At 33.5% G+C, this 26,565-nt stretch overlaps 1 protein-coding gene across 2 annotated transcripts in view; it reads left to right on the forward strand.

The window, feature by feature from the left end:
* The first annotated feature begins 4,574 nt into the window (after positions 1 to 4,574).
* DNAH8 (dynein axonemal heavy chain 8) overlaps positions 4,575 to 26,565 on the forward strand; it is a 136,092-nt gene continuing 114,101 nt past the window's right edge. For both annotated transcript variants that reach the window (XM_061991265.1, XM_061991266.1), the window contains exons 1-16: positions 4,575 to 4,697; positions 5,990 to 6,179; positions 6,551 to 6,714; positions 7,699 to 7,875; positions 8,190 to 8,303; positions 10,812 to 10,919; positions 12,459 to 12,560; positions 14,122 to 14,265; positions 15,138 to 15,335; positions 15,886 to 15,962; positions 16,419 to 16,518; positions 18,176 to 18,295; positions 20,813 to 20,948; positions 21,922 to 22,109; positions 23,034 to 23,114; positions 25,254 to 25,370. In XM_061991265.1, coding sequence (XP_061847249.1) covers positions 4,590 to 4,697; positions 5,990 to 6,179; positions 6,551 to 6,714; positions 7,699 to 7,875; positions 8,190 to 8,303; positions 10,812 to 10,919; positions 12,459 to 12,560; positions 14,122 to 14,265; positions 15,138 to 15,335; positions 15,886 to 15,962; positions 16,419 to 16,518; positions 18,176 to 18,295; positions 20,813 to 20,948; positions 21,922 to 22,109; positions 23,034 to 23,114; positions 25,254 to 25,370 — 2,124 coding nt within the window. In that variant the 5' untranslated portion in view covers positions 4,575 to 4,589. The remainder of the gene's footprint in view (positions 4,698 to 5,989; positions 6,180 to 6,550; positions 6,715 to 7,698; positions 7,876 to 8,189; positions 8,304 to 10,811; positions 10,920 to 12,458; positions 12,561 to 14,121; positions 14,266 to 15,137; positions 15,336 to 15,885; positions 15,963 to 16,418; positions 16,519 to 18,175; positions 18,296 to 20,812; positions 20,949 to 21,921; positions 22,110 to 23,033; positions 23,115 to 25,253; positions 25,371 to 26,565) is intronic.

Genomic DNA, 26,565 nt, shown 5'->3' on the forward strand with positions numbered 1-26,565 from the left:
TTTTTAAAGAAAGCTGTGAGAAGCCTGCCTCTGTCATCTTAGGCTTTAGGGTAAGATTTCAACTTCAAGAGAACCAGTATTAATATATTTAATGTTATTTTTTAAGACAGAAAGATATTAATGCCACAAAATACGAACATACGAAAGGGGGGTTGGACTAGATGATCTCTAAAGGTCCCTTCCAACATATAAGATTCCGTGATTCTGTGATATTTTAAAATATTATTTTTTTAAAAAATCTTTCTGTAATCACCTTTAGCCTGACATTTGTAACCTATCATTAAATGTGTATCAATGTCAATTATTTTAAGAACTTTAAGAGGACTTGATGAGACTATTAAATTTATACACCTGAGAAGTCAGTTTTGAAATGCTGTTGTTTTTCATGTTTTATTTCCTACCTTGCTCATCCTTACTGTTTCCTTGAACGAATAGACTTGAAAAATCTGGATTGTTATAAACACTTTTTTTTTTTTTTTCAAGTTTCAGATTTCAGCATGGAGAGGGTACAAAAAAATAATAAAGAAAGTTCAAAAGCTGAAGAAGGTGCTGGGCCCAGCCTTGTTACCATAAACAGAGCTAACAGTCCTAATCTCACTGTAGAGAGTTGTGTTCCTGCTTCTCTTACACCAGAAGATGCTGTGGCCAGATCTGTTCGCCAGACTCGACAACTAGCAAGCTTTTCCTCTTCTGAAGAATCTCTTTCTATTGCAAGCCGAAGGTTGTCTAGATTTTCCCGGAGTGCTAGTGGACTTCTGTCCTTGCAAGAAGCTCTAAAAGAAAGACAGGTTTAGTATTCAACTTCAGGTCTTGAACTAGATTTCTAGTTCTTTTCTCAGGAAATTGCATTCAGTTTATATTCTTTCCTTTTCTTTCTTTTATTTTCCTTTATACTCAGTTCTCTTCTTAAATTAACCCTGCTAGAAGATAAATCTTTGTTTTCATTGTTTGCACTATTTTTAAGATTTTGTTTTAAAGTATTAGAGGAAGGATGCGGGAGATATTGACTGAATAATTTATACCAGCTTAGTTCCTGCAAGTACTTACTCATCCTGGATACTTCAGTTTTAAATTGATGCTGTGACTTTTCTGTATCAATATAATAAATTAAAATATTGATTGTGAAAAATAAAACCAGTTAATATGGCACACAAATATCTTAAAATCTAGCTGTAGTATATTTTATGTTTGCTTTTCTTTGACATATTTTCAGAGCTGACTTTGGTTTGTAATAATTCTTAATATTTCTTTCTTAGCCTCTGAAAATTCAGATACTTCTAAAGAGTAGGAAAGTTAGGTAGTGTTATATTATAAGACAGTAGATTTCAGTGTTACTTTTAAGTTAAGTAGAAGCTCGTTGTGATCACTTTGTGTATTTTTAGTTTGAAAGATGTGTTTCATGTTTTAGAGTCTGTACAAAGAAGCGAGAGAATATCGAAGGACAAAAATTGATGCTTCGTATAAATACATACTTGAAATTCTCAGTGTGAGGCTAGATTTAGACTTAGCAACTGTGGAAGAAATGATTTTGGATGTCCCCTCGGTGAGTCTGTTCTGTGTGTTTGTTGATTTCAGTTATTAGTCAAAATGTGTAGCAGATTGCCTTTTTGATATGGAACACAGAAAGTTCCACTTGAGCATGAAGAGAAATTTCTTTCCTGTGAGGATGAGGTAGCCCTGTCACATGGAGGTTGTGGAGTCTCCTCTGGAGGTTTTCAAAACCTGCCTTGACATGTTCCTGTTCAACCTGCTCTAGTTGAACCAGCTGTAGCAGAGAGTTGGTCTGGATGCTCTCTGGAGGTCCCTTCCACCCCATACCTTTGAGTTCTTAAAGCTTTTCTTAATTTTTAGGGTTGTTTTCTGTCACCAGGACCACCTATAAACTTTTTATGGATGGGAGTTTTCCAGTTTTAGTTTTTACATAAACAATTTAGGCTGCTGGAGTTGTGTCAACATTGTTGTTCAACAAACTGTCATTAAATCCCACACAGATCATATCTGATGTTCATGAGTTAAGTTCTACCCTTTAAAGCATTAGTGTCTAAGTGTACTTACACAGGGGTTATACTGCATGGACTTGAAACAGAAGCTATTTGCAGAAGCAGTAGCTTTAGGGACAGCTCATGTCTTACCTTCTGTGTAAAATCATACAAGCCCAAAAATTGGTATTTCTCTTCTCAATTTGGAGTGATTTTTGTCATTGCCTTTTCAGTACTCTACCAATTTTTCCATCTTTCACTGTTTCGTGGTTTTTTTGTTTTGGGGTTTTTTTTTTTGGTACAGGGGATTAATTTTTTTTTTCATTTTTTTTTTTCAGTTTTAATCCTGCTATTCAGTGGTGCCTATTAACCAAAGTGAAAGCCCAATATGCATTTCTAGACCTGTCTTGCTTTTATTTCTATTTTTGCACAATGCTGCCTTCTAAAAGAAAAAAGGATTTAAATTCTGTCCACCTGAGTGTCACTTATTTTCCTGTCACTGTTATGATTTAGTTTTTATATTTGTGTATTTTTGGGAAAAGATCATGCTCATAAGAAACCTCATACATCTAGAGACGTATGTTTTGTACTTGAACAAGTAATGCATTTCCAGACATGACTTGCTACCTAAATTTCTGACTTTTTTCATGGGGAGAAAACAGGAGGTCTCACTACCAAGGTTGAGCTCTTCAGTTGGACAGTTTGAATACCAAGTCACATCTTATTGAATTAGTAATTCTTGCAGATATCTACAGATGCTGTGAAAGAAGCTGGATTTTGACTAGATCAGTATATTCTCATCTCCTCCTAACCTTCTTTCAGTGCTTTTCAGAGGTTTGTTCACTTCCTGCTAAATCACATATCCTGGTTTTACCAGGACACACAAATTGCCTAGGGAGGTTTAAAAGTTCAGATTCTGGAAACCTTGGCCATCATTTCAGAAAAGTTCTTGAGAGTGATAATTATACACTAACAGTATTTGTTTCAAAGCTTTGCATTGTTACTATCAAAAGCACCTTGTATAACATCACAAAATCAAAATGAACATCTAGAGACTCATAGTGTTTTGGGATGACCAGTTTATGGACAAGTACAGAAAACTAATAGTGGGGCAGCATGGGCTCCCTCAGGTGTGATCTCATTGTCCTTCTAGAGGTCAGCAAAACCTTTGTCATCACAAAAGATTTGCGAGCCAATTTGGACAATATCTGTCTCTAGAATAAAACCGTCATGTGTCATGTTACTCCTCTTTCACAGATTAATCTTTTGTGTTTAGGGATAGAGTAGCAATAACAGGGTATGCCAAGTCATGAACATTTCCTGTGTATATTTCTAAGTCTCTTGTGACCAGTTCCTTCCAGCTGATACTTTAGACTTAGATCTCTGTGACAGAATACCCTCCAGTGGCTCTGCATTATTGGAGGAGACCATAAACAACTGAGAGACAGTTATCAGGACCTAGGCCACCTGTATGTGCAGGTTCAGTACTTGAAGACAATTGAATTTGAATTGTCTATTATTTTGTTTTGTAACTCCTCACAATATTTGAGAATAAACATTGCATACCACCAAAACCTTAATGTCGTGGACAAGTTATTTTTGCACACCTTAAAGGCACTTAAAATATATTAAGTAATAAATATTCACTTTTTAATTTAACAGTTTGAAGCCTTTGATTCTTTTTTTGCCAAAGGAGGAAGTAAAAGATTGAAAATTTTCTATCAAGAAGGAGAAGTACCAGGAATAGGTAAATTTTTAGCGTTAGTAATACAGGCAGATGTAATAGTGCTTTCTGGTTTTATTTTGTTTGTTTTCCAGAATAAAATCTGATTTTATTTGCTCGTTATTTGCAGCCTTTTGCTTTAAGGACTGAAAATTCATATTTTAAATGGTTGCTTCAAGTTAAATTGTTTAAAAAAATTTTTAGTCAGTTTTCACCATTTGTGGAAGGAAGGCTGTAAATACATAAGTTCTCCTAAAAACTTAATCTACAATTTATTTTTCAGGAGTTGTGCCCCCAGTTCATCACAAAGCACTTTCATAAAACCTATCTAAATTTGAAGTTATTGTAGATCTGTGGTATTTTTTAGTTTTAACATGCTCAGTGGAGAATTAGGATTCAATGTCTAAGATTCCTAGTGATTCTCTAAGCACTGAACATGCTGTTATCTTATCTATTTATATGAAACCATCATATGCATAGTTATATCGACAGAGGATCTGGAAGTATCTCATATTCTCTGTTTTCTCACTTAGGCATGACATCTTGTTCAATAGGGTGAATGTGAATTAACAAAGTACCTCAGTCACCAGCAAATGAACCCAGAATGATGGACCTGAACAAATTTGCTTTTCAGTGCAGTACAATGTGCCAAAATTGCTTTGTAAAATATATGTTTGGTGTAGATTTTTTATTGTGTGGTTAGTTGCAGACAGAGATTTTGCTGGTTTTGGTTTTCTTACACATAAATAAATATTTCTATGTTGATTTTTATTTCACTCTGTGGATTTTAAGCATAATACCTACCCTCACTTTTAAAAATAGTGACACCTGTGAAATTGTTTTCAGAATGTGGTCGGACAATTCAAGGAGCTGGGAAAGGAAGTAAAATGATGCAATTCTATGTGGACAATACACCAGACAAATTCACAGGACTATGCTTGTTTTTTGTTCGTTGTAAGAATGACGGCCCTATAAATGCAAAAACTATACATGAGGTATTCTCTTATGTTTTTTAAAACTGAAAACTTTTTAAAGTAGTTATTTTTGTTTACTTATTTGTTTCACTATTTTCAGATAACTAAAGTTACTAGTAACTGCGTTTTGAATGTTAAGCTATATCATGCCCTATGCTCTCCCTTTCAGGTAGGCAATGAATAGCCGTATTCAGCAAATACTCAGGATGTCTTGTGAATTCGATGTCTTACAGGACTATTGTTAAAGAAGTCAGCATTTAGATTATTTTTTATCATTCTCCATGCTTATTTTGAAGAGATTAAAGCCACTAAGTACATCTCTAAACTGGAAGGACTCACTGAGAAGACTTTAATGCTAGGAAGGGAAAAGTTTACTTGTACTTTTCTCTTATATGTGTCTTTGCCTGTGTGAAATACACATTTATCCTATGTAAATGGTGTAACAAGAGATTTTACGCTTTACAAGATAAATTCTTAGATAACTGCCATCTTTGTTCTTGTTTATAGCTACACATCTTAATATGTAAATTGATAAGAATCAGTCCTATTTATGTATCTTCTAGTTTATATGATTGCAAGTTCTTCAGACAGAAATTCTATTGTTAATTTCTATACTTTATATTAAATATTTTAAAAGGGGATGAAGCACTATTAGAAGGAACATACAAGATCTGTCTTTATCAAGAGTCTCAATATTTGTCATAAATATGATTTCTACAACAAATTCCTTGTTGAAGTGATCAGAAAAGGAAATTTATGTTCTAGGAAGTTCATTAGATGAAGTATGTTAATATTTGCTGATTTGAAGGACATTTAAAATATTGACATATTGAAAATAGCTATAACTAGTAAGGTTTCAGAAAGTAGAAAAAAAAATTATCTGATCCAAAGTAATGTACATTTAGTCAGATAATTGTTTCAACTCGAATTTGAGATATGGACATTCAGAACATTTTTGCTACCTGAATTTTATTACTTAGTACTTCATTGTAGATAGGGACATTTAGAGTATTTTTAATTGTTATGTGCTGCTTAAAAAAATCCAAATGTTCTATATGACAAGAAAATAACTGTAATTAGAAAAATGTAACCCAACAGCTTTTTAAAACTGTAGTAAGTCATTACTGACTTCCCTTTTTTGTTGAAAACAAATGGTCACATTGTAGGTACCAGTGTTTTGTAAAGAGTTTGTGTCCTTAAATGAAAATTTTCGTTGTCAAATTAGAATGTCTTTGTAACCAAAATACACTGATTTTATTATAGTTTTCAGTCTAAGTTACTAAATTGCTAGCAATCACTCTTTTACAATGCAGGATATATTCTTCGGTGTTTTGGATGGTACTGAAGGACTCCTATGTGGAGTAAAGAATATGATAGAAAAGATTTTTCTCCCTGCTATCCTCGCAACAAATAATTGGGGTGCTTTAAGTCAGTCTAAAGAGGATACAAAAGACAAACAGAATTTTGTGGAAACAATTAACAGATTCCTTTCATTTTTAGAAGGTAAGCATTGCATTTAGGAAGCAGTTAGCCTGGAGGAATTCTACTTAGTAATTTCCATTTAAAGACAGTAGCACATAGGTAAGGAACTTTTCACATTCTGCAAGGAAAAATAAAATTACTGATTACTTGCATAAAAATACATGCATAGATTGTTTACTTAATGAAACTACTCTATTGATATGATACTTCTAAGAAAGAACACTGAGTTTAAAATAATAATTTTTTGCTTTATGTGAGTGCAGAAAAATGGCTATTATATTGAAATAACACTGACTGCATACATGTATTCCAAATCTTAAATTACTTTCATTGGTACAAACTAATTTTAGAGTCTTAATTCTTTCTATGTTGTATTTGCTTTTATTTTTCAGGAACTATGAAAAGCCTTGAAGAAACTGTTGAGCTGAAAAACATAGATTATGTTAATTTTTCTAAACTCCAGTCCTTTGAGAAAATAACTGCTGCAGCTGAAAATCCTGCCACGTTTCACCAAATAGAGGAAGGACTTATGATATGGTATAGACAAATTGAACAGGTAAGTTGTTTTAACACATCAATCCGGCATGCATATGGATAGTTTTTTATAAACGACATATGAGACTTGCCTGAAGTTAGCTGAAGGCTTCATTTGTATCTCCACCTAAGACCAGTGCTTCACTTCTATGCACAAGTGAAGTTAAGTACGTAGTCCTTATCCTAGGAACTTACAGTCTAGAAAGAACAGGAGTTTCTGAATCGTTAGGACACAAATAGTAAGGAGAGGACAAAAGGATGCAGGAATTGTAACATGGGTGAGGACCGCATATCTATTTAGGGATACTCTATACAAAACCTGTTAAATTTCTGCTGCCAGTCATGATGTCAGATACTACTCTTAGAAAGATCTTTGACTCAGCCCAGTACGGCATTTTCTATCCTCTGTCAGCCTTACATGGTAGGGTCTCAGTTATTTAGGAAATAACTGTGTGAGACTTCCATGATAAAACACAGAACTCTTTGTCAAAATACAGAATTTTTGTAGATTGGGACATACCCTACTCATAATGGCATTCTGTGTTTAGTGTGTTTAGATCATGAGAATAAAAAGGTAAAAGACATGTAAAAAGAGGACGACTGCATATTTATCAACACACAGATGGATACATTTATGACTTAATGTCTGATATTTAATGTTTTTAAAGTAGTTCTTTAAGTTTTTTACAAGTAACATTTGGTGCATTTCAATCCATAAATTCTAATTAAAGGGGAAAAAAAAGGGTGTAGGCTGAGATTCACCCAATTTATGACACAGTAGTTAAACATTTGTATTATTTGCTTTTATTTCAGTTAAAGAATATGATTAAGTGCAAATCAGACTTGGGATACTTTCCAAATCAAAACCCTTTTTCATGTGTCAATAACTGTAAGGTTATTCCTTTTAAAGTTAATATCCTCAGATTATTTCTTCTCATCATCTTTATAATGATTTGTCTCTTCTCTACAGTAGACACTTGTGTTTTTTTTTTCAAATTGGTTGCAGGTTCTGATAGAGAGTAAGCAGATGAGGAAAGAAGCTGATGATTCAGGTCCACTGACTGAACTAGAGCACTGGAAATGTATGTCTGCTAAATTGAATTTTATTATTGATCAGATGAAAGGACCAAACTGCAAAGCTGCCATCAAAGTTCTGACTGCTAGACAGTCTAAACTGCTAAGGGTAATCCTTTTTTGAATTTTGTTTTCAAAGCTTGTGATATTTTTTTTTTTCATTGCATTTGAGAGATTTCCTGAGGAGAATTAAGGGAGGAAAGTTTAGATATGATGCTGGTGTGCTTCATATATTAAGAAAAAAGAATAAGATGTCTTTAGAGGTACAGACAAAAATTACCATAAATCAAAATAACTTTTATTGCCTGCTTTGATAATCACTTGTAAAAATTAGTTTACCAAGATTTATTTCTGGCAAATGAATGTAAGTTAAAGTAATCATTCACTATGTATGAAGTTTTAAAAATACTACTTTTCCTCTAGATGTGGCAAGAGTTAGATGCCAAAATCACAGAAGCAGCAAATGAATCAAAAGATAATGTGAAATACTTATGCACACTTGAAAAAGTTTGTCAGCCACTTTATAACTACGATCTTGTAAGTATATCTTTCATCATTCTTTAAGTGTAATTTATTTGTTTGCATAAAATGCCCAGAGAAAAAGAGGACTTCTTTGTATTTGCTTAATTTTTTTTTTCTACTTTACTTTTATATTTTTCTATTTTTTTTACTTTTTTTCTAAGCACCTGTCAAGCTAAGTTTTAAAGCATTACTTTATTATATATTAGATTAAATATAACATATAAAATATGTATTTGATTGTGAAACATAAATAAATATAATTGTTTAGTAAGTTCTGCTGCAAATGTTCGTTTTAAAATGAGCTAAAAGAGATATTTTATAATACAAGAATGTGTTTTTATGGACAATTCCATATGTATCATCAATGAAAAATCACATAACTGTAACCAAAGTACCAAAATTTCAATTATATAAACAATAATGAAACCTAATGAGCCCTTACCTGGGTAAAATAGTAGTTTGATATTGAAAATAGTATTAGCTGCAGAAGTACTAGCTAGTTGGAATTTATGTAAGTGGTTGTTCATGTACACAACAGCCCTAGTTCAAGGTATCAGTTATTAAGTATATTAACTATTAATAACAAGTATATCTTTGTAATGGTTGTTGCAGGGGAGGATGGAAGGAGGAAATATTTTTCCTAGGAAAAATTGCTTGTTTCCTAGGAAATACTCTAGGTGAAAGAGCTTTGTATTTTATTCTTCCATGTTTAGGTCCTATATGCGTCCTGTCCTCTATCAGGAAGTGTTGCATTTCTTTTGGACTTCTGGCAGCTTAGAGTCCTCCTTTAAAGTATAAATGAGGGAAAATAAAAAGACTATGACAATGTATGACATAGAGCTGATACTTCATGAAGAGAGGAGTACGATAACTATTACTACAGTGTTTGTCTTCAGCTCTTCAGAGTATCACTAGAGGGTGCCAGGTACTAGGCCATAACGGTGAGCTGCTTCAGGGAGTTAAAATAATAAAATTAGTAAATAAAATAAATTATTTTTATCTTAAAGAAAGATATTTTTGAGTGGAAACCCATGAAGCAGTTCATTATTTTACTAATACAATATAATTAACTATAGCTCTTTGTTTAATCTGGAACAATTTAGATGCATCTGAATTTCTGTTTCATCGATTGGAATGTTATTCCACAGGAAATTTAAGTAGGATTTTTACAGTAATCAACTGAAAAGTAAGGACATCCAAATTAGATGTATCGTGATTTTAAAAGAACTGCATTCTGGATTGTGTTGATTTTAATAGTTTCTATTGAAAAGTATTTTAAATAGTGGTGGTTTCCGTATAGAGTAGATGCAGATTTAATACTATATTTGTTGTGTGCATATTTAATTTATATTTTATATTGTGTGCATTTAATTTAATATGTGCAGTATCACACACAGTCACATTGCAGCTAAAGTGGTTTACTATCTGAAAATTTAGACTGAGCATTTAACTTTGAATCAAAGAAATCTCTATACAATCCAGTATTCAGAGTTTTAGTTTTTGTCAAGGATCAAAACATAAAGCCAGTAGATTCAGAACCTCCACATTTAATATGGGGGCAAGGGAGGCACAGGGGACATGGGGTGGTGATGTATATACTGAGGGTTTTTTTATACCATGTAGCCTTTCTTTGACAGTGTTTTGCCAAATGCCTGCTGTTTATCCATAGTATTAGTGTGTTTACTCTGAATTTCCAGTACAAAGTTAATTCAAGGAGCTTGGCTTCTCTGCTGAGGAGCAACAGTCAAAATTACTTTTTCTTAATGTTCTGAATTGCAACTCTGATAAGACTCTGATAATGTTAATGAATTATAATTAAAAAATTTTTTTTAATTTTTTTTTTTTCCCTTAAACTTGGAAGTGATCAAATTAAAAAATACTTGTAATACTAGTTTGATTTCAGTGATATGAACAATGATTTCATAAAATGTGTGGAAGATTTAGATGTTTTGTATAATAATTGGATGAATTAGCCACTCATTAATGAAATTAACATTTTGACAATTATTTCATGAGTTTTGTGAAATGTCCTAATGAAACATTTTATGTAGTGATTGTTACCACAATGTAATTGCATAGAGTACAAGAGAAAGAGTGAACAGCTGTGCTTCAAGGGAAACAAAAGCATTGATTACAGACAACCACTGTCAGCTGCCAAAAGAATACTTCCTTTTGTGCCGAAAATTGCAACATGTACTTTTTGAATCAATGTTTTATTCTGATTATCAAAATAATCCTGTTCTTATCAATGTATTTAATCTGATTTCTTACAAAATAATGTAAGAATTTTATTGGTTTTATTAGTTGAGGTTTAAAAATATATTGATCATGATAGCTTTTTGCCTTTTGGGTTTTGCTTTCTTTTTTTTTTTTTAAAAAGAGAAAACAATGAACTTTTTGGTAACATTTTGAAGATTGATTCAGGTGGTTTAGGGAACAATGGAGTTTAGAAGTTTGTCAATAAACTTGAAATATAGTTGCTAAGAATAGAAAGTAAAATTTCTCTCAAAATTCTGCATTAAGGTATCAATGACACATGGAATACCAAACTTGATAAATGCTATACGAATGATTCACAGTGTTTCAAGATATTACAATACTTCTGAGAGAATGACAGCATTGTTTATAAAGGTAACTGTATTAAATATAAGATTAATGATATAGATAATTATTTTTCAGGAAAAAAAGTTAGTTTTTGTTAAAAAATGGTAACAAATAGTAGGTGCCTGCATGGGAAAGGAAGAGAAATCTTTTGATTAGGAGAGGATTGGACTTTGTTTTAGAGTCTTCTGGAAGAAGCTGTATTGTTTTTCTTGGTTCATCAAGTTTTTTTCTCTTACCTTTTTCATTAATCTCATGATCTGAATTAATTTGCTCAATTGTTTCCTGATCACCAAATCCACACAGATTCTTTTATTATCAGCCAGAAGATTTAATTAAGCAGCTATCCATCAGTTTGACTAGGCTGTTCCTCCAAATGTATGAGAGACAAAAGGTTCCTGTTTCATACTTCAAAAGTTAATTGAATCTCAGACCATAAACTTTGCCAACTTAAATAGACAATTAAGACCAGATAGATAGCGATATGGATGTCTTATGTGGCATCCACAAAAAGTATTCAGTGCAGGAACAGATGGTCTGTGTAATGGTTTTAGAACAAATAAGCATACAGAGGAAATTCATAGTAAAGTCTCATTACACCACTTTGTCTCTCTCGTCTCTCGTATTTCTAAGAACACCTTAGGTTTTAGTGTAAAATTTTGTTACAATTCAATTTGAACTAGAATATTAAGAAATATAAGAAATATGTGTGAGATTAAGCATTTCACTACAGAGACTAATTACTAACAGATTACATGAAGCTGTAATAAGAAATAGCAAGGAAAAAACTCTTTTAATCCAGTGGATTAAGGTCCCCCGTTACTGTTTGCATCTATTGAAAAATCATCAGTGGTGACACTGGAGGTCCTATCTACAACTTCACCAGTCATTGTGTTACAGTGTGAGGCTGCTTTTGGTGCAGCAGTTTTCTGCCTTTATTAATTTAGGAATTCTGAAGACCTGCTTACAGTACTCTCACGTCAGAACTGTTTTTAATTCTTCCCTTTATTTAATAGACAAAAAAGATTATTTACCTGTAAGTGTTCTCTGAGATGTGTTTTCTATATGTACATTCACTTCTCTACTGCTCTCTCTGTCATTATGAACTTTGGATTTTTGTGTCTGAGAAGTAAAACAGTGTTCTTTCCTTTTAATAGCCGTGGGAGACCAGGTTAAAGACATCTTGCTAGGACAGAAAATTCTTTAATGACAGTTTTTAAATAAGGATGCACAGACTACAAAGTATAAAGATGTGAACATATTTGAAAAGTAGAGTTAAATAACTCATGTTTGTTCTTGAGTTATGGTTGATGACATTCTGTGTTTATGCTTATGTAGTTCTGGATTTATAAATACTTCCTGGGACTTACATATACTTCTGGGAGTATTTTAAGATTTTTTTATAGGGTAATTGTCTTGTATTATTTAACCACTGCTATTCCCACAAGTAAAATTTATCCAAACTCTGATAGTACTAATACATACACGTGGGAAATTTGTTAGATCTTGTGAAACAGACAAATTACCTTTTACATTTGAGACCTACTTGTTTTCATTTGTCTATGATAGGTTACAAATCAAATGGTCACAGCATGTAAAGCATATATTACAGACAGTGGCTTGTCTGGTATCTGGGAGCAGGAGACATCAACAATCCTTGGAAAAATTATGGTTTGTAATCTAGTATTTTATTATAAATATAATATATTTTTATTATGATATTTCTTACAGCAAACCTGTTGATTACCTATTGATACAAGGAAGTCTGTACTACACATCTCTTTACTATTTTATTTCACGATTGCTTGACAGTTTTCCTGTTCATTAGCCCACCGGCATTTGTTGAAATAAGAGTGGCCTCATCTTTATGAGGATGGTCTGTCACAGATTGTGGAGTTAACATCTTCCCCATATATACAACCTAGGAATTTTGTCATCCTTCATAGTCCTCATTCTTCCCTCTTGAGGGTGTCTGTTATGGTACCACCTTCCCCTACCATGGGAAACCTGGTATTTCGGTAGCCATTCCCTTTGTTACAGTAGCTCATTCCAATATCAGATTTTCTTTGTGCGCTGTGAAAGTTCAGTGCTAAGAGTCTCCCCCTTCTTCAGATGATGGTAACATATTAAGAACAAATTAAACACATAAAATACGCCATGGCAAAATACATATTGAACTAGTGGTTCCCAATGCTGACTTCATTTCCACCTACTCCTTTATCAGACCTTAGCTAAGGACTTCCTATCTTACCCAGAAAGGCATAGGATTTCTCATAGTCCTTTAAAAATGAAGTTAAGAGGTAGAAAAGAAAGTGCCTTGAATGTATCTCTCCTGACCTGACAGGTTGATTCTAATAATTAATCTGTTTAATTGAGGTCATGTTGTGTTTGTCCTATACCTGACAAGCTCTCATTATTCTGTGAGAGAAATACAAGCTTAGTTTCGTGTCATGGCGATCACTCTTTGTTCCAGTATCTTTATATTTTTTGAGGTTCTGAACATTCCTTTCACTCAGGACCTTTTTCATTTGCTGTAACTTATAGCCAATTATTAAATATACCTATATATTCAGACAATCTGGTGACTACCAATATATTGTGATAAAATCTACTGTTTTCCAAGAACTGATGGAAGATTTTGTATTCCCGTGATTGTAGACTCTATATTTCTCACCAGTCATTATTTTACATCTGATAAGGTCTTAGTATTTTAAGTAAATATTCAACTAAGAAAGACAATTATCCATCAGTTTCACTTTAACTCAGATTTGTCAACATACATTCATTTGTATAACCATTTTCCTTTAAGTACCCTAGGAGTTCCATACAGACTGCCCTGTTATGCCAAATTCTCTTTTTATCTAGAGGACACTGACTATTCTTAAGTAAGCTAATGTCTTTTCTTAATAGTGAAATGTCTCCTTTGGAGCAGGAGTCAGTAGCCTCTAAACGACTCTTTCAAAAGAACCAAAACTTTCCTGTTCTTTTTTTTGATGATTCATTTCCCAGTGTTAAGTCTTTCACTATGATGTACTGTTACATGTTCATGTGTTGCAAATATGTGCCACCCATACTGAAAGAAAACTGTTATATGTAAGTCATTACTTCCTGTTGACTGGACCTAAATTCAGTGATAAATAACCACTTTGCAATGACAGTAGATTTGAGTTCTTCAGTCTCTCATCCAAAAGCATAACATAGTGAATAAGGTATTTATTCCTTCACTTTCTAGGACTGCATATGTCTATTGAAAGGATATCAGAAATGTTTTCAGGAAACAGAACAGACTTTGGAAAGTCTAGGAGAAAAGACATTTGAAGTGTCAGAAATGTACATTTTTGGAAAATCTGAAGCTTTTTGTAGGAGATTAGAAAAAGTGAGTATACTCTGTGATATTGTTATTGAAAGAAAAGAAGGGCTTCCCCAAAGAACAGTTTACAAGGTGGATGTTTGTCAACATACACATGAAGAAGTTTGTAACTTTTATTGAGGTAAATTAGGTACTTCCACAGAGTAAGTCATCTCAGTACTTTAAGCAGTTAGCTCACTATGTCTTTCTGAATTTGTCAATTTATCTGTTAGTGTGGGAAGAAACAACCTAATTTATCTAGACTTAGACCATTGATTTAGGAGGTTTAAAATTATGTAAAAAATAATATACCTTGCATTTTTTTAAATTATGTCCTAAAGCATTACAATCTTCTGTTAATACCAAACACAGTTCTTTAGATGATTTAGCTGGTGTGATCTTAGCATTTGGCTTGCTAACCTGATGAAAGGATTTTAAACTAGCATTCATAGATTTTAAATAATTTACCCTCCTTGCTGTAGGGTAAAGTCAGACAAAGAATAGAAGGATAATGGGTAAGAATTCTGTGTATTTGATGTTTTTTTCTTATTGTGTAGTTTATTGATATTCTGTGAAGTCTTTGTGTAATCAATATGCATATGTCATGTTTTAACTCTTTTTTCATATTACCCTATTGAATCTAACACTCAAGTATAAAAAAGAAATCCTTTACCATCACGAAAAATGAGGATGATTTTACTTCGTATTGAATTGTGTCAAGAACTAATGTTGAAAATGGAATTAACTGTGCTCTGTTGAACATACTTAGAAGCTCAGAAGCAACAGATTTCTGAATGCAGTAGTTAGAGAAGTGGCTATTGTTGATTTTATTTTACTCAGGTTTTATAGAGGAAGTAACATAATTAATAGTAAGCATGAATATAATGTTTATATTTCAGATTAAAGAGATGATAACAGTAATACAAGCTTTTGGTGTGCTAAGTCTGTCAGCCATTGAAGGGATGGATGTTATGGCAGTGAAATTCAAAAATATCTGTCAAAATGTTCAAAAGAAACAATATGACATCCTTGATCCACGAAAAACAGATTTTGATGTGGATTTTATGAACTTCATGGCAAAGATTGAAGGTTTAGAGGTAAGTGATTTTGCTACCTGTATTGGGGAAGAATCTCGTCACTACCTACTCAATATCTCCCTGAACGTCAGTCAGACTTTGGACTGTGAATAGGCTACAATGCTGTCTTCCAAAGACTGTGGAGTTTGTGTTTGTCTGGAGGGAGGCTTTCTCCATTCTTTCTTCTCCTTCCAATGGAATCTGTAAAATCATACAGTCCTCACTGAAGATCAGTCAATCTGCAGCCAAAATGACAAAAATTAGGAAACCTGAGAGAATGATCTACATGGAGATGGTTTATTAGCCTGGAGATGCATAGTTCCATTTTGTGCAGAACAAAGCTGCAACTGTTTTCAATACGTTATTTGCTTCTTTGCTAAAATTGTCTGGCATTTTAAGAGATTATTTGACTGACAGTAGCTATTATTTTATTATATTAAGCATAGACAAGTGAAGGCTGCTATTTTGTGCTTTAATCAGTAACCATTTCAAATGCTACTATGTTAAGAAACTATCAGACATGAAAATATTATTTGACTACAAAAACTATACTAAATTATATATTCTTTAGAAACAGATAAAGACATTTATGCGTACCTGTTTTGGGAGAATTTTCTCTTCGGAGCATGCACTTCAGTTACTTCAAAGGTATTGGCAATTATGTTTTAAAAAATTTTAAAGTAAATTCAAATTACTTATTAGGACAATTTAAATGAGACAGCTAATTTTAGAAAAAAAAAAAGGCCTAATCAAGAATTTTTCATTATCAGTGTCCTGAACCATGAAATTGTCATAGAATATGTATTTTAGCATTCATACAGGAATATATTCTCCTCTATCCTAATTTCATTATAGTTTGGTTTATATATACAAGAGGATACTGAGAGAAAAAACAAAATAACCACAACAGTAACAATAAAAGGCATTAGGATGGAACTTTTTAACTTGCTTAAATTTGCTCAAAGCAAAAGTATTTCCTTGACCAAGAGGAAGCATTTCCTAGATACACGTTTCTTTCATTTTATGTAATGTTCATTTACTCTACAGTAAAGAAAAATATTTGTATTCATGAAATATAATTTTGGATACTCGTTTTCAATGCAGGTTTCAAAAGCTGAGAATGCCATGCCTTGAAGAAGAGACAGAACATATAGTTGGTTGTATTCTCCAACACTATGTAGCAGAACTTGAAGCTACTAAAAAGGTATTTAGTTTCTTTAAAATAAATTTTAAACATGTTAAAATAAGATAAAATATTTAAATATGAATGATTTTTATTTATTCTGCCTATTTCACTAACTGAATGTCAATGCACAATTTATCACATTTTCTTATTACAGAAACAGACCTAAGTTTGTAAGCAAATGTAATACATATACTCTTGCAGGCAAATGTGTCATCACAATTTGACTTTTTAAACCAAAATCTTTTCTGTCATTCTTTCATCAATTAAAGAAAAAAAAAGTTCTTTACTGGCTGTGTACATCACTTGCATGTTCCTTTCAGATTTTTTACTATATGAGGCCTCAATAGTTAATTTGCATCTATACATGGCTATTATCTAATGCTATGACAATATAAAATAGATTTAAAATGTAGGTAAATTTATGTTTATTATAAGGTAATTTTCCACTTTTGTGTGGTATACCACACAACTTCTGGGGACTGTTCATGTCACCCGACTTGAAACTTTTAGAGGAATTATTCTAACCTTACTTTATACATCTGCATCAGAACTAGACATCCATACTCTCTTTCTACTCAAGAGAGAAACAAGCATTCTAAGGTAAATTAACCTGATCTATTTTACATGCAAACCTGAAGATTCAAATAATTCCCTTGAGATGGCCATTTTTCTTCAATATATATTAAGGGAATCTGGAAATCCAGACCAATGCACACATGCCAGTAAGTGAAGAGTGATGTCTCCTCAAGCAGTACAGCTGTTTGTGTTATCACAGCATGAGTTTGCAAGAGTAAAGTTGAGTGGATACATGTATTCCTCTTTCTTCTGTTGAAGCATATGTCACCAATATACTGTATAGTTTTATTTACTGGATATTATTAGATTGCTTTTTATCTTTGCCATGCAAGTTATTTCTAATAAAAAATTGTTCCTGCTGCAATACTGCTTCTAAAGTCCATGAATAATTTATCAATGCAAATGTAGTATGTGTTTTTAGATCAATTTTTTCTTGACTATAATGAAGTCATTCAGTGAGCAGGGCCTCTTTTCTTTCTCACCCTGGGCACATATAAAAGTGTGTGCTGGGTACCCAGGAGTCTCTACATAGATACTGATGAGAAGTTAGTATAAAGGACCACATCATAGGATCACACATTATCTCGAGTTGGAAGAGACCCACAAGAATCATTGAGTCCAACTCCTAAAATGTTAGCTATTAGTCAGGTGTATGTGTCTGAGGAACAATGTTGACATTTCTATTCAGGTAAAACTCTCAGTTAACAATATAGCTTAGGCTTTTCCTGTGGGCAGTTCCCAAGCAATGGAGGAAAAATATCCCCTTCTTTCACAGCAGATGGCTGCAACTAAGGCTTGGGATTGAATACTAACTGCTTAGCTCCTAGGTTTGTGATGCCTTTTGGTGGGCTCTGTCATAATAAGTACAGCTAAGAAATAGTGTGAGATAATGATGATGAGAGACATACCAACAGTAGTACCAATTTGTACATCTCAGAAGAATAACAAGAAGGATAATGAACATGTTTTTCTCTCAATGAACTGTTTACAAATTTAATATTTGGGAGGAGGAAGAAATTGTTCCACCAGAGGAAAAACAGTTTAATGCTTCAAAAATTTTTTTTATTGTATATGTTTAATGATAATGTTCTTATTGTAGCTTTACCAGATTCAGAAGGATGACCCCCCTATTGCTCGAAACATGCCACCAGTTGCAGGAAAGATAATGTGGGTGAGACAGCTATTCAGAAGGATAAATGAACCAATTAACTATTTTCATGTAAGTTGATGTGAGGAAAAGTTAGATGTTTTGTGCAACAGTGAAGTGTCTTAATTCAGTAGTCACCATAATGTTTATTGCTATAATGATGTCATTTCTTATATGCTTGTCAACCTGTTAATTTGTATGAGACTATCTAGTTAAAAAAATATTCTTTGCAGTAAGATCCAAGGTGTAGTGTTAGAGTAGAGTAGAATAGAACAGACTGTTTTATTTCAATGGGACTACAATGACCATCTAGTCCAACTGCCTGACCAGTTCAAGTCTGACAAAAAGTTAAGGTCATTATCCAAATGCCTCTTAAACACTGACAGACTTGAAGCATTGACCAGCTCTCTAGGAAGCCTGTTCCAGTGTTTGATCACCCTCTTAGTAAAGAAATGTCAAGTCTAAACCTCCTGTGGTGCAGCTTTGAACAATTCCCACACGTTCAATCACTGCACACCAGAGCTAAGAGCTCAGCATCTCCTTTTCCACTTCTTCTCAGCAGGAAGCTGAAGAGAGCAACAAGGTTGCCCTTCAGCTTCCTTTCCTCCACACTACACAAGTCCTGACAGGATGTGCCTTCCAGCCCTTTCACCAGCTCTTTTTCCCTCCTTTAGACTCATTCAAGGGCCTTAACAACTTTTTTATGTTGTGGAGCCCAGAACTTCACACACATTCAAGTTGAGGCCACACCAACGCTGAATGCAGCAGGTTGATCACCTCTTTTGCCCAGCTGTTTCTGCTGTGTCTGATGCACCTCAGAGTGCATTTTGCTCTCTTGGCTGCCTGGGCACACTGCTGGCTCATACTGAGCCTGCTGTCAACTGGCACCCCCAGATCCCTTTCTACAGGGCTGCTCTTCAACTGCATTTCTGCCAATTTATAATTATGCCCAGCATTACTCCATCCTAAGTGCAGAGTTTGGCATTTTGACTTGTTAAATTTCATCCCTTTAATCTCAGCCCAATGTTCCAATCCACATATATCCTTCTGAAAGGCCTCCCATCTCTCAAGACAGTCAACAGCACCTCACGGTTTGGTTATCACCAGCAAACTTGCTATTGGTGCATTCAACTCCTGCATCTAGATCAGTGATAAGTAGTATTGAACAGAACTGTCCCTAGAATTGAACACAGATATTGACTGGTCACCAGTCAGATGTAGCCCTATTCACTACAACCCTTTGAGCCCTGCTAAGCAGCCAGTTCTTCATTCAGCACACCATAAACCTGCTCATCCCACAGTTGGACAATTTGTCCAGAAGGGTTCTTTGAGGGACAGTATCAAAGTACCTATTAAAATCCAGAAAAACTGACTTACCTCTGAATCATAGAATCATAGGATTGGAAGGGACCTTTAGAGATTATCTAGTGCAACCCCCCTGCAGAAGCAGGTCAACCTAGATCAGGTCTCATAGGAACATGTCCAGGCGGGTCTTGAAGACCTGCAAGGAAGGAGAGTAGCACCCCAAGCTGGAAACATGCACTGAATTGTTCATATATGTTTTCTAATTGCCCAAAGAAGTATTTCATCCTTCCTGGCAATACTTTTTGTATTTGTAATGGAGCAGGTGAGGACTAGTACACAGGATTCATGTCCTGTATTTTAACTGAACACCCACCTTTTCTGTTCCTCTAACTCTATAGGGCTACCTAGGGGAAATTATGTCTCTTTACCAAGCAACTGCTAGGAGTAGCTTAAAGCAGAAATGTGGATGGCCTGACATCTTGAAATTGTCTGGTCTATATTTTCTGGTACCACTGAAAAAGCAAGTTTATTGTAGGTAACCACACAATAGCTGCAGTACTGTAATTGAGAATCTGGTCACTAATTTACCTGCAGATCATCTGTGAACTAGTCTGGGAAGAGGGAATTCCATTACTGAGCTTCTCATTCTACGTTTTCTGTAGCACTTAAGATATAGCTGAAGGTTGATACTGGCCACAAAAGCTGTAATATTTATGGCTCTTAGGAATTTTTTGGTATTGAATTTCCTTCCTTCACTGGAGTAGTCATAATCTTGCAATACTGGGATCTACTATAGCTATAATATTTCTTGAAATGTTTAAATTATTCTTCTACAAAGTATCTAGCATCTCCTGCCAAGTTAACTTATGTGTGAGAGAGGTTTCGGCTTTCATGTGTGCCTCAGATGGGAATAATGATCACCTAAATCTGCTCCAAAGGAAAAAGACATAAGTACTAATTTTAAAAATAAATGTTTTTAAAGAAACATTTTGTCACTATTTAATTTTGATTAGAACTGAACATCCATTTCGCTGTGAATTACAAGTGTTTGTCATAGTATAATACATGTTAAATATTTAGTATTTATTACTTACAAGTTTTTACTGACAGTATTACAGTGTATGAATTGTAAATAGATGATACATGTTTAAAAAACTGTACAAACAAAATAATTTGTAATATTAATTTATAAAAAAATATAGTAAATAGTTAAATTAAGAAAAACCCAAATAGTATGGTTTTCTTTTGGTTTAGTTTTAATTTGAATGAACTATGTTTTAATAGAAAAAATCAAATATCTTGGCAAGTCCAGAAGGTAAATCAATTGTTCGATTATACAATAAAATTGCCTATGTAATGGTGGAATTCGAGGTCTTCTATCATAACGCATGGATGAAGGAAGTTTCACAGTTACAATTTCGTAAGTAATTAATTATGTAATTGCCTTGTAAAAACTGTTATTGAATGCTAAGTAAACAAAAAATCAAATCAGATTTTTTTGAAGCTTTGTTTACCCTTGAAATGTGCAAATTAATAATGATCCAATAACCATACCCAACAGTACAAATCTTTGTCACTTATGGACATTTAAACTTGGTTTTGATGCAGAGGATAGCAGATTTGGGACATCATTTGACAGATGCCTGGAAACAGTAGTGAAAGTAATTTAAGGCACACAGTTATTCATTTTTGTATTCAAATACTCCGTAGAAACCATTTATTAATTCTTCCTGTTTCCTTTCCACTATAATTATTTATATAGGTGTATTATCCCAGTCTCTCTCAGGACAAGTATTACTTTATGCCTAGAAAAAATGTTTGATGATCAAGTTTTATCATTTTAGGGTTAAATCAGAGTTGAAATTTTTAAAAAGTAGATTTTTCATATAAATTTTAGACACTCTGTGGCCTTCAAAACTAGGAGTAGGTCTATAAGAATAAAGTCTTGTTATCACACAGTCAACAGAGGTTTCTGTGCTGCTGTTTAGGGTTTTGGTTTGTATTTTTGAAATATCTCTATGTAAGCATTCATAGAATCATGGAATGATAGGGGTTGGGTTAACAAATTCCTATAAGATACTGGGCATCTCAAAAATGTTGTGTTTCCATTTCCTTAGAAAGTGAATTTCATATTTTTGTAACTCAGGCTAAGAAAAAATATGACACAAGTAAGACTGAATCTCATGCTTTTTTAGCCTATGAAGAGATTCGTTATATTTGACAGCTAATATATTTGTATATTTACTTTAACTGAAAACAACATGAAGCTATTTTGCAAGTAAACATCCCTATTTAATCACTATATAGGAATATCAGAGACCTCTGTTCCACAATGATTTGTATAACAGAAACAATTGTTTGTCTTACATCAATTTCTAAAAATGTCTTTCCAGCATTACAAGCTACAATATTTTTGAGTCATCCTGAAACTGGGAAGTTCCTGGTGAATTTTGATCCCAGAATTCCAGAGATTATCCAAGAGACAAAATGTATGCTAAAGTTGGGTCTGGAAGTACCGGAGCAAGCAAAAAAGATAGTAAAAATGGAAACATATGTGAAGTCAACCAAGTTGCGTTTAGAGGTAAACTTAAAAGTTATTATGATAACTTTAAAAAAAATAAAGACAATATGGTTAACCATATAACTTTTTCTATAGTTAAACAAAGATTAAAACTGGATATGAGGTTAGTTTAAGGTAAATTGTGGTATGCACAGTTGGACATAGAGGATTTAATTTGAAAAGCCCAACCAACTGATGTTTAGGATAGTATATTTAAATATAACCATATATATTTCTTCTACTCTATATCATGTTAAATATATTCTGATGATTAAATAATTAAAGCTATCCAAAGTGTTCACTCTGAAGAATCAGTAAAACAGTTTTATAGAATTTTTGAGAAGCAAAGATTTTAATTCTGGATTGGAAGATACAATGAACCACAAAACCACCAAGAATTTTGCCTGCCAGAGAAGTCAGATTTCTGATATCAGTTGTAGTATTTGCTGTTGTACTATTTGAGTAGTATTTGTCATTTTGAGAAGCTTATATCTTGGGGATTGGGTGTACCATACAAGATTTCTCTGTGTTTAAGGTATAAGACAAGAGGATGTTCTAAAAATGAGTTTATAGGTGACTAGTTATCTAAAGCATATGATATTTAGTTTCAAGAGGGTATTGCAAGTTAAGGTCACTGAAGCTCAAACTGTCTTTCTAGAGAAGGGTCATACTTTATCTGGTTTTGTACATAAAGAATGCATTGCACAAATGCTACTTTCATTCTTCCTTGCGTAGCAAGAAATGGATTTGTTACATTGCAGAAATGATGCATGTAGTTAGGTAATGTCTATATAAAATTGTACGCTTGTTCACAAATGTAGTCTTGTACTACTTTCCATGTTTTTTTTTTTTTCTGATGGTTTGATTGTGTAGAAGGTTGTTTGCTTCAATAAAGAAAGCACTTAAAATATTCATTTCAGTACTACCCTTTCTAATAAATAACAGGATCTCCTCCGAAGTTATGAAGATCTGTGTCAAGGAACACCAATGTTTTTTGTAAATCTAATGGCACCAAAAATGACAAAGGTTGGTATTGCTTAAAGCATTTCAGTATATTTCATAAGAAGTTAGAATAACTTAGTAATAGTTTATAATTTGAGAATATTTAGATGCATCTGCATGTTGTGAACTTAATGAATTTTACTTAAATTTTAAGACCAAAAATTTGCTATTTGCTTCCATCATGCAGTGCTCAAGTAATATGTCTTACAGTAGAATAATATTAGTGCCTACAAGATGTAAAGCACAGGAACAAAGAATATGGAGTTTATAGGTCTCTCATTTTTTCTGCACAAATCTCTGGCTTTGACCTGAAAAAAAAATGATCACTTTTTTCTGTTTTGGAGGTTTTCACAGAAATGTAGGTACAAATATGACTTGGACCAGCCAGGTTGAATAAAGATGGTAGGGACAAGTTAATGCAGCTGGCAAGCTACTTCCAATTATCAGAAACAGATGCTGCAAGTTAATAAATTTGGCCCTGGGTGATCACGTGGGCAGAAGCAGCATATAAGGAAGAAGCTAGTAAACAAAGAGTAGCTTTGAGTCGGCTCTGTTGGTTGTATTGTATTGCCCATGTATGTCTCTGTACGTTCATTACCTAGCTTCTCTTTGTCTTTGAATGAATGTTGCTTGCACTGTTACAACACAGAAAGTTTTTTATTTAGCTGAAATACTAAATGAATGGTCCTTGTCTCTGCTTAGAGAAAATTATTAGCCTTGTGAATTCAGTCACTCTCTTCAGTTATGTAGGATTGTTATTTACTACACTAAAGGTATAGCTTTATTGGAGATGCAGAATAACTGTCCTACAAGCCTTTTTTGTTTTGCCAGAGACTTGCAAGTGTTCATATGTGATTGTTCTAAGTGACTTTTCCCATTTTTGTTGTAAATAGTAAGATCAGAAAGCTGCAGAGTTTGCATAAGTTTGTGTAACTACATAGTTGGCATGTGAAGCATTCTTGCTCTTGGAAGTAAGAGACAAAGAGGTAAAGTGATGGTAGGCTTCACTTTAATGATGCTGCTGTAAACATGATTGCATCAGAGAGAGAATGCTCCTCCTCTGTATTTTTGACAGTGACAGCACTATCCCAGCATTGTGGAGGTAAATATATTTCACAAAACCATATGTATTGAGGTGATAATAATGGTTATATTTGCAAATAGTTGTTTGTCTTTTTTGAGCTGAATTAATTGTTTTAGCTGTGATATAGACATAGCAAAAAAGCATTAGGATGAAGAGAGTGAGTGAAGTCCAGGTAGTGACTTGGTAAATGTCAAAATGAAAGAGCAGATATGGTAGGCAATTATGTAAAATTAAATATGAGTGAAATCAGTTCAAAGCTACTCAGCAATTAAGCAAATTTAAGTTTCTGTCATATCAATGATTATGATGATGGAAAATTTAAAACTGTGGTGGCTTTATAATGGGCAACCATTCAAAAGTTTTGGAGTGCTAGGCAAAAATTTTAGGGGAGCTCTGTGACTCAGTCTGGAGTAATTGATTTTCATAGCCTTCCTTTTCAAAGACTTCCTTTCCCTCTGTCTCATCTCCTTTGAAGGTATAGGATCTGCAATGAAGGAAGGACCTTACTGTAAATCCTACAGTGATGGGGAAACGAGCTTATTTCAGCTACGTGCTGAATATCTTGGTGACATATCCAGGAGAAAGGGAAATAATAGGGAAGAGAGAATTCTTGATAATAGCATTGAGTCTATGACAAAATGTGGAGAGGATCAGTGTGATTCATAAAGGGACAAATGAAAAATTTTAGATAGATACATGAGGTTAAAAGACAAATAATTATGCTGTTGAGAGTGAGGTAGTTAAATGTTAAAGGACAAATTATAAGATCAATAGTGCACTGGATTTTAGTTTTGGGAAATATTAGAAACCACTAAAAGATGCTATCTGGGAAAATGGGAATGGGAAGATCTTTGCTAAGCATGTGCACTTGGTAGTTGTGAACAAAGGCTGTAGTATGCACTACCCTCTCTTTTCCCAATATTGCATAAATTTCTTTGATATTTTCCTTGAAAAATTATAACCTACCTTGTAAAACTTAGCACTTTCTTTCAACAGCGTCATTAGTGATTCTAATAACAATATTTGTTTAAAGTTGTTGTGGTTTTTTTTAATCTATGAAATTATATTTTTGTGCTTAGGTGGAAGCTGTGTTTAGGCAAGGACTTACAATGTTGACCTGGTCATCTGTGACACTGAAAAGTTTCTTTCAAGAAGCTGATCAAGTTCTGTATATATTCAAACAGTTTTTGAAAAAGGTATACACTTTATCACTATATAGATGAAATGACAATTCAGAGAAATTATTTCTAGTACACCGCTCTTCATGTTGGAAATTAATCTGTACTTATTTTTGTGCCATTTGAAGTACACAGACTTTTTTTTTGCTTCTTAAAGTATGTTGTTATTTTGAAGAATGTTATACTAAATGATTCTCCTCCATTATTACTCTCAAACATTTGATCTTTTCTTCTGTTCTTGCAGTAGAATGTATTTCCACTTGTCCTCAGATTCTGTGAATGCTGCCCTGATTTTCAGAGTCAACCTCTGCCTCTCTTTGAGTGCTTGTCCATGAGTGCAGTTACAAGATACCTCCATGTAAACACTGTCCAGCAGAGTACTTTCTGGCATCAACTGTATTCATAGCAGGCACACTGTGAAACTCTCCCTCTTTGTTCAGCCTGTAAAATAATGAAGGGACATATGCTTTTCCCTTCACGTTTATCTGCATGCTGATTGAATCCATGCATTTTTCCTCTCTTAGTGTTTGCCACACAATTTCTGAATTCTTTTGATTCCATAAATATGCTCAGAGAGCTGTATTGCCTCTTTTCCTTCTCAAGACTTTACTTTGATAATCAACTGATCCTTCTGGCCTAACTGTTTAGCTGTATGTTTATGATCTCTCCTGTGGTGGGAGACTGTTGCTGGTGGATATATTCTTTTTCTGTATGGCAGAAAAACATGACCATGATGGAGTGCTCTGTTTGCCACTGAAACACAAAGCTGAAAAAAATATTGATTATTTAAAAGAATCACCAGTTCTCTGAACCTGAGTAATCTGAAATAGTAATGCATTTTGTAGATACTCTCTATTTTCCTTAAATATAAAGGTTGTGTACATTTCTGCCTTTCTTACCTGTCCTGTATTGGTACAAAAATATGTAAACTTGGTCAGAACTTTGATTACTGTGTATGGAATATTGTAAATAAATAGAGGAAAAGTGATGTAAAACAGAAACATGAGTGATATTGTGACAAACAAGATGAGATATCGTAGATGATGAATATTTCAGGTAAAAAATTGAGAATTGGGCGAAATTCAGTTTTATTTGGAGTCTGTCATGACATAGAGTTGGCTGAATGCTAATGGTGTAATTTAGAATCAAAAACCCAGTGAAAAGCTATGTTAAGTAAAATAAGTGCTTATGACTAACTTCTCAAGCAAGATAC

Source organism: Colius striatus, chromosome 2 (genome assembly GCF_028858725.1).
Source record: "Colius striatus isolate bColStr4 chromosome 2, bColStr4.1.hap1, whole genome shotgun sequence".
NCBI classification, from domain to species: Eukaryota; Metazoa; Chordata; class Aves; order Coliiformes; family Coliidae; genus Colius; species Colius striatus.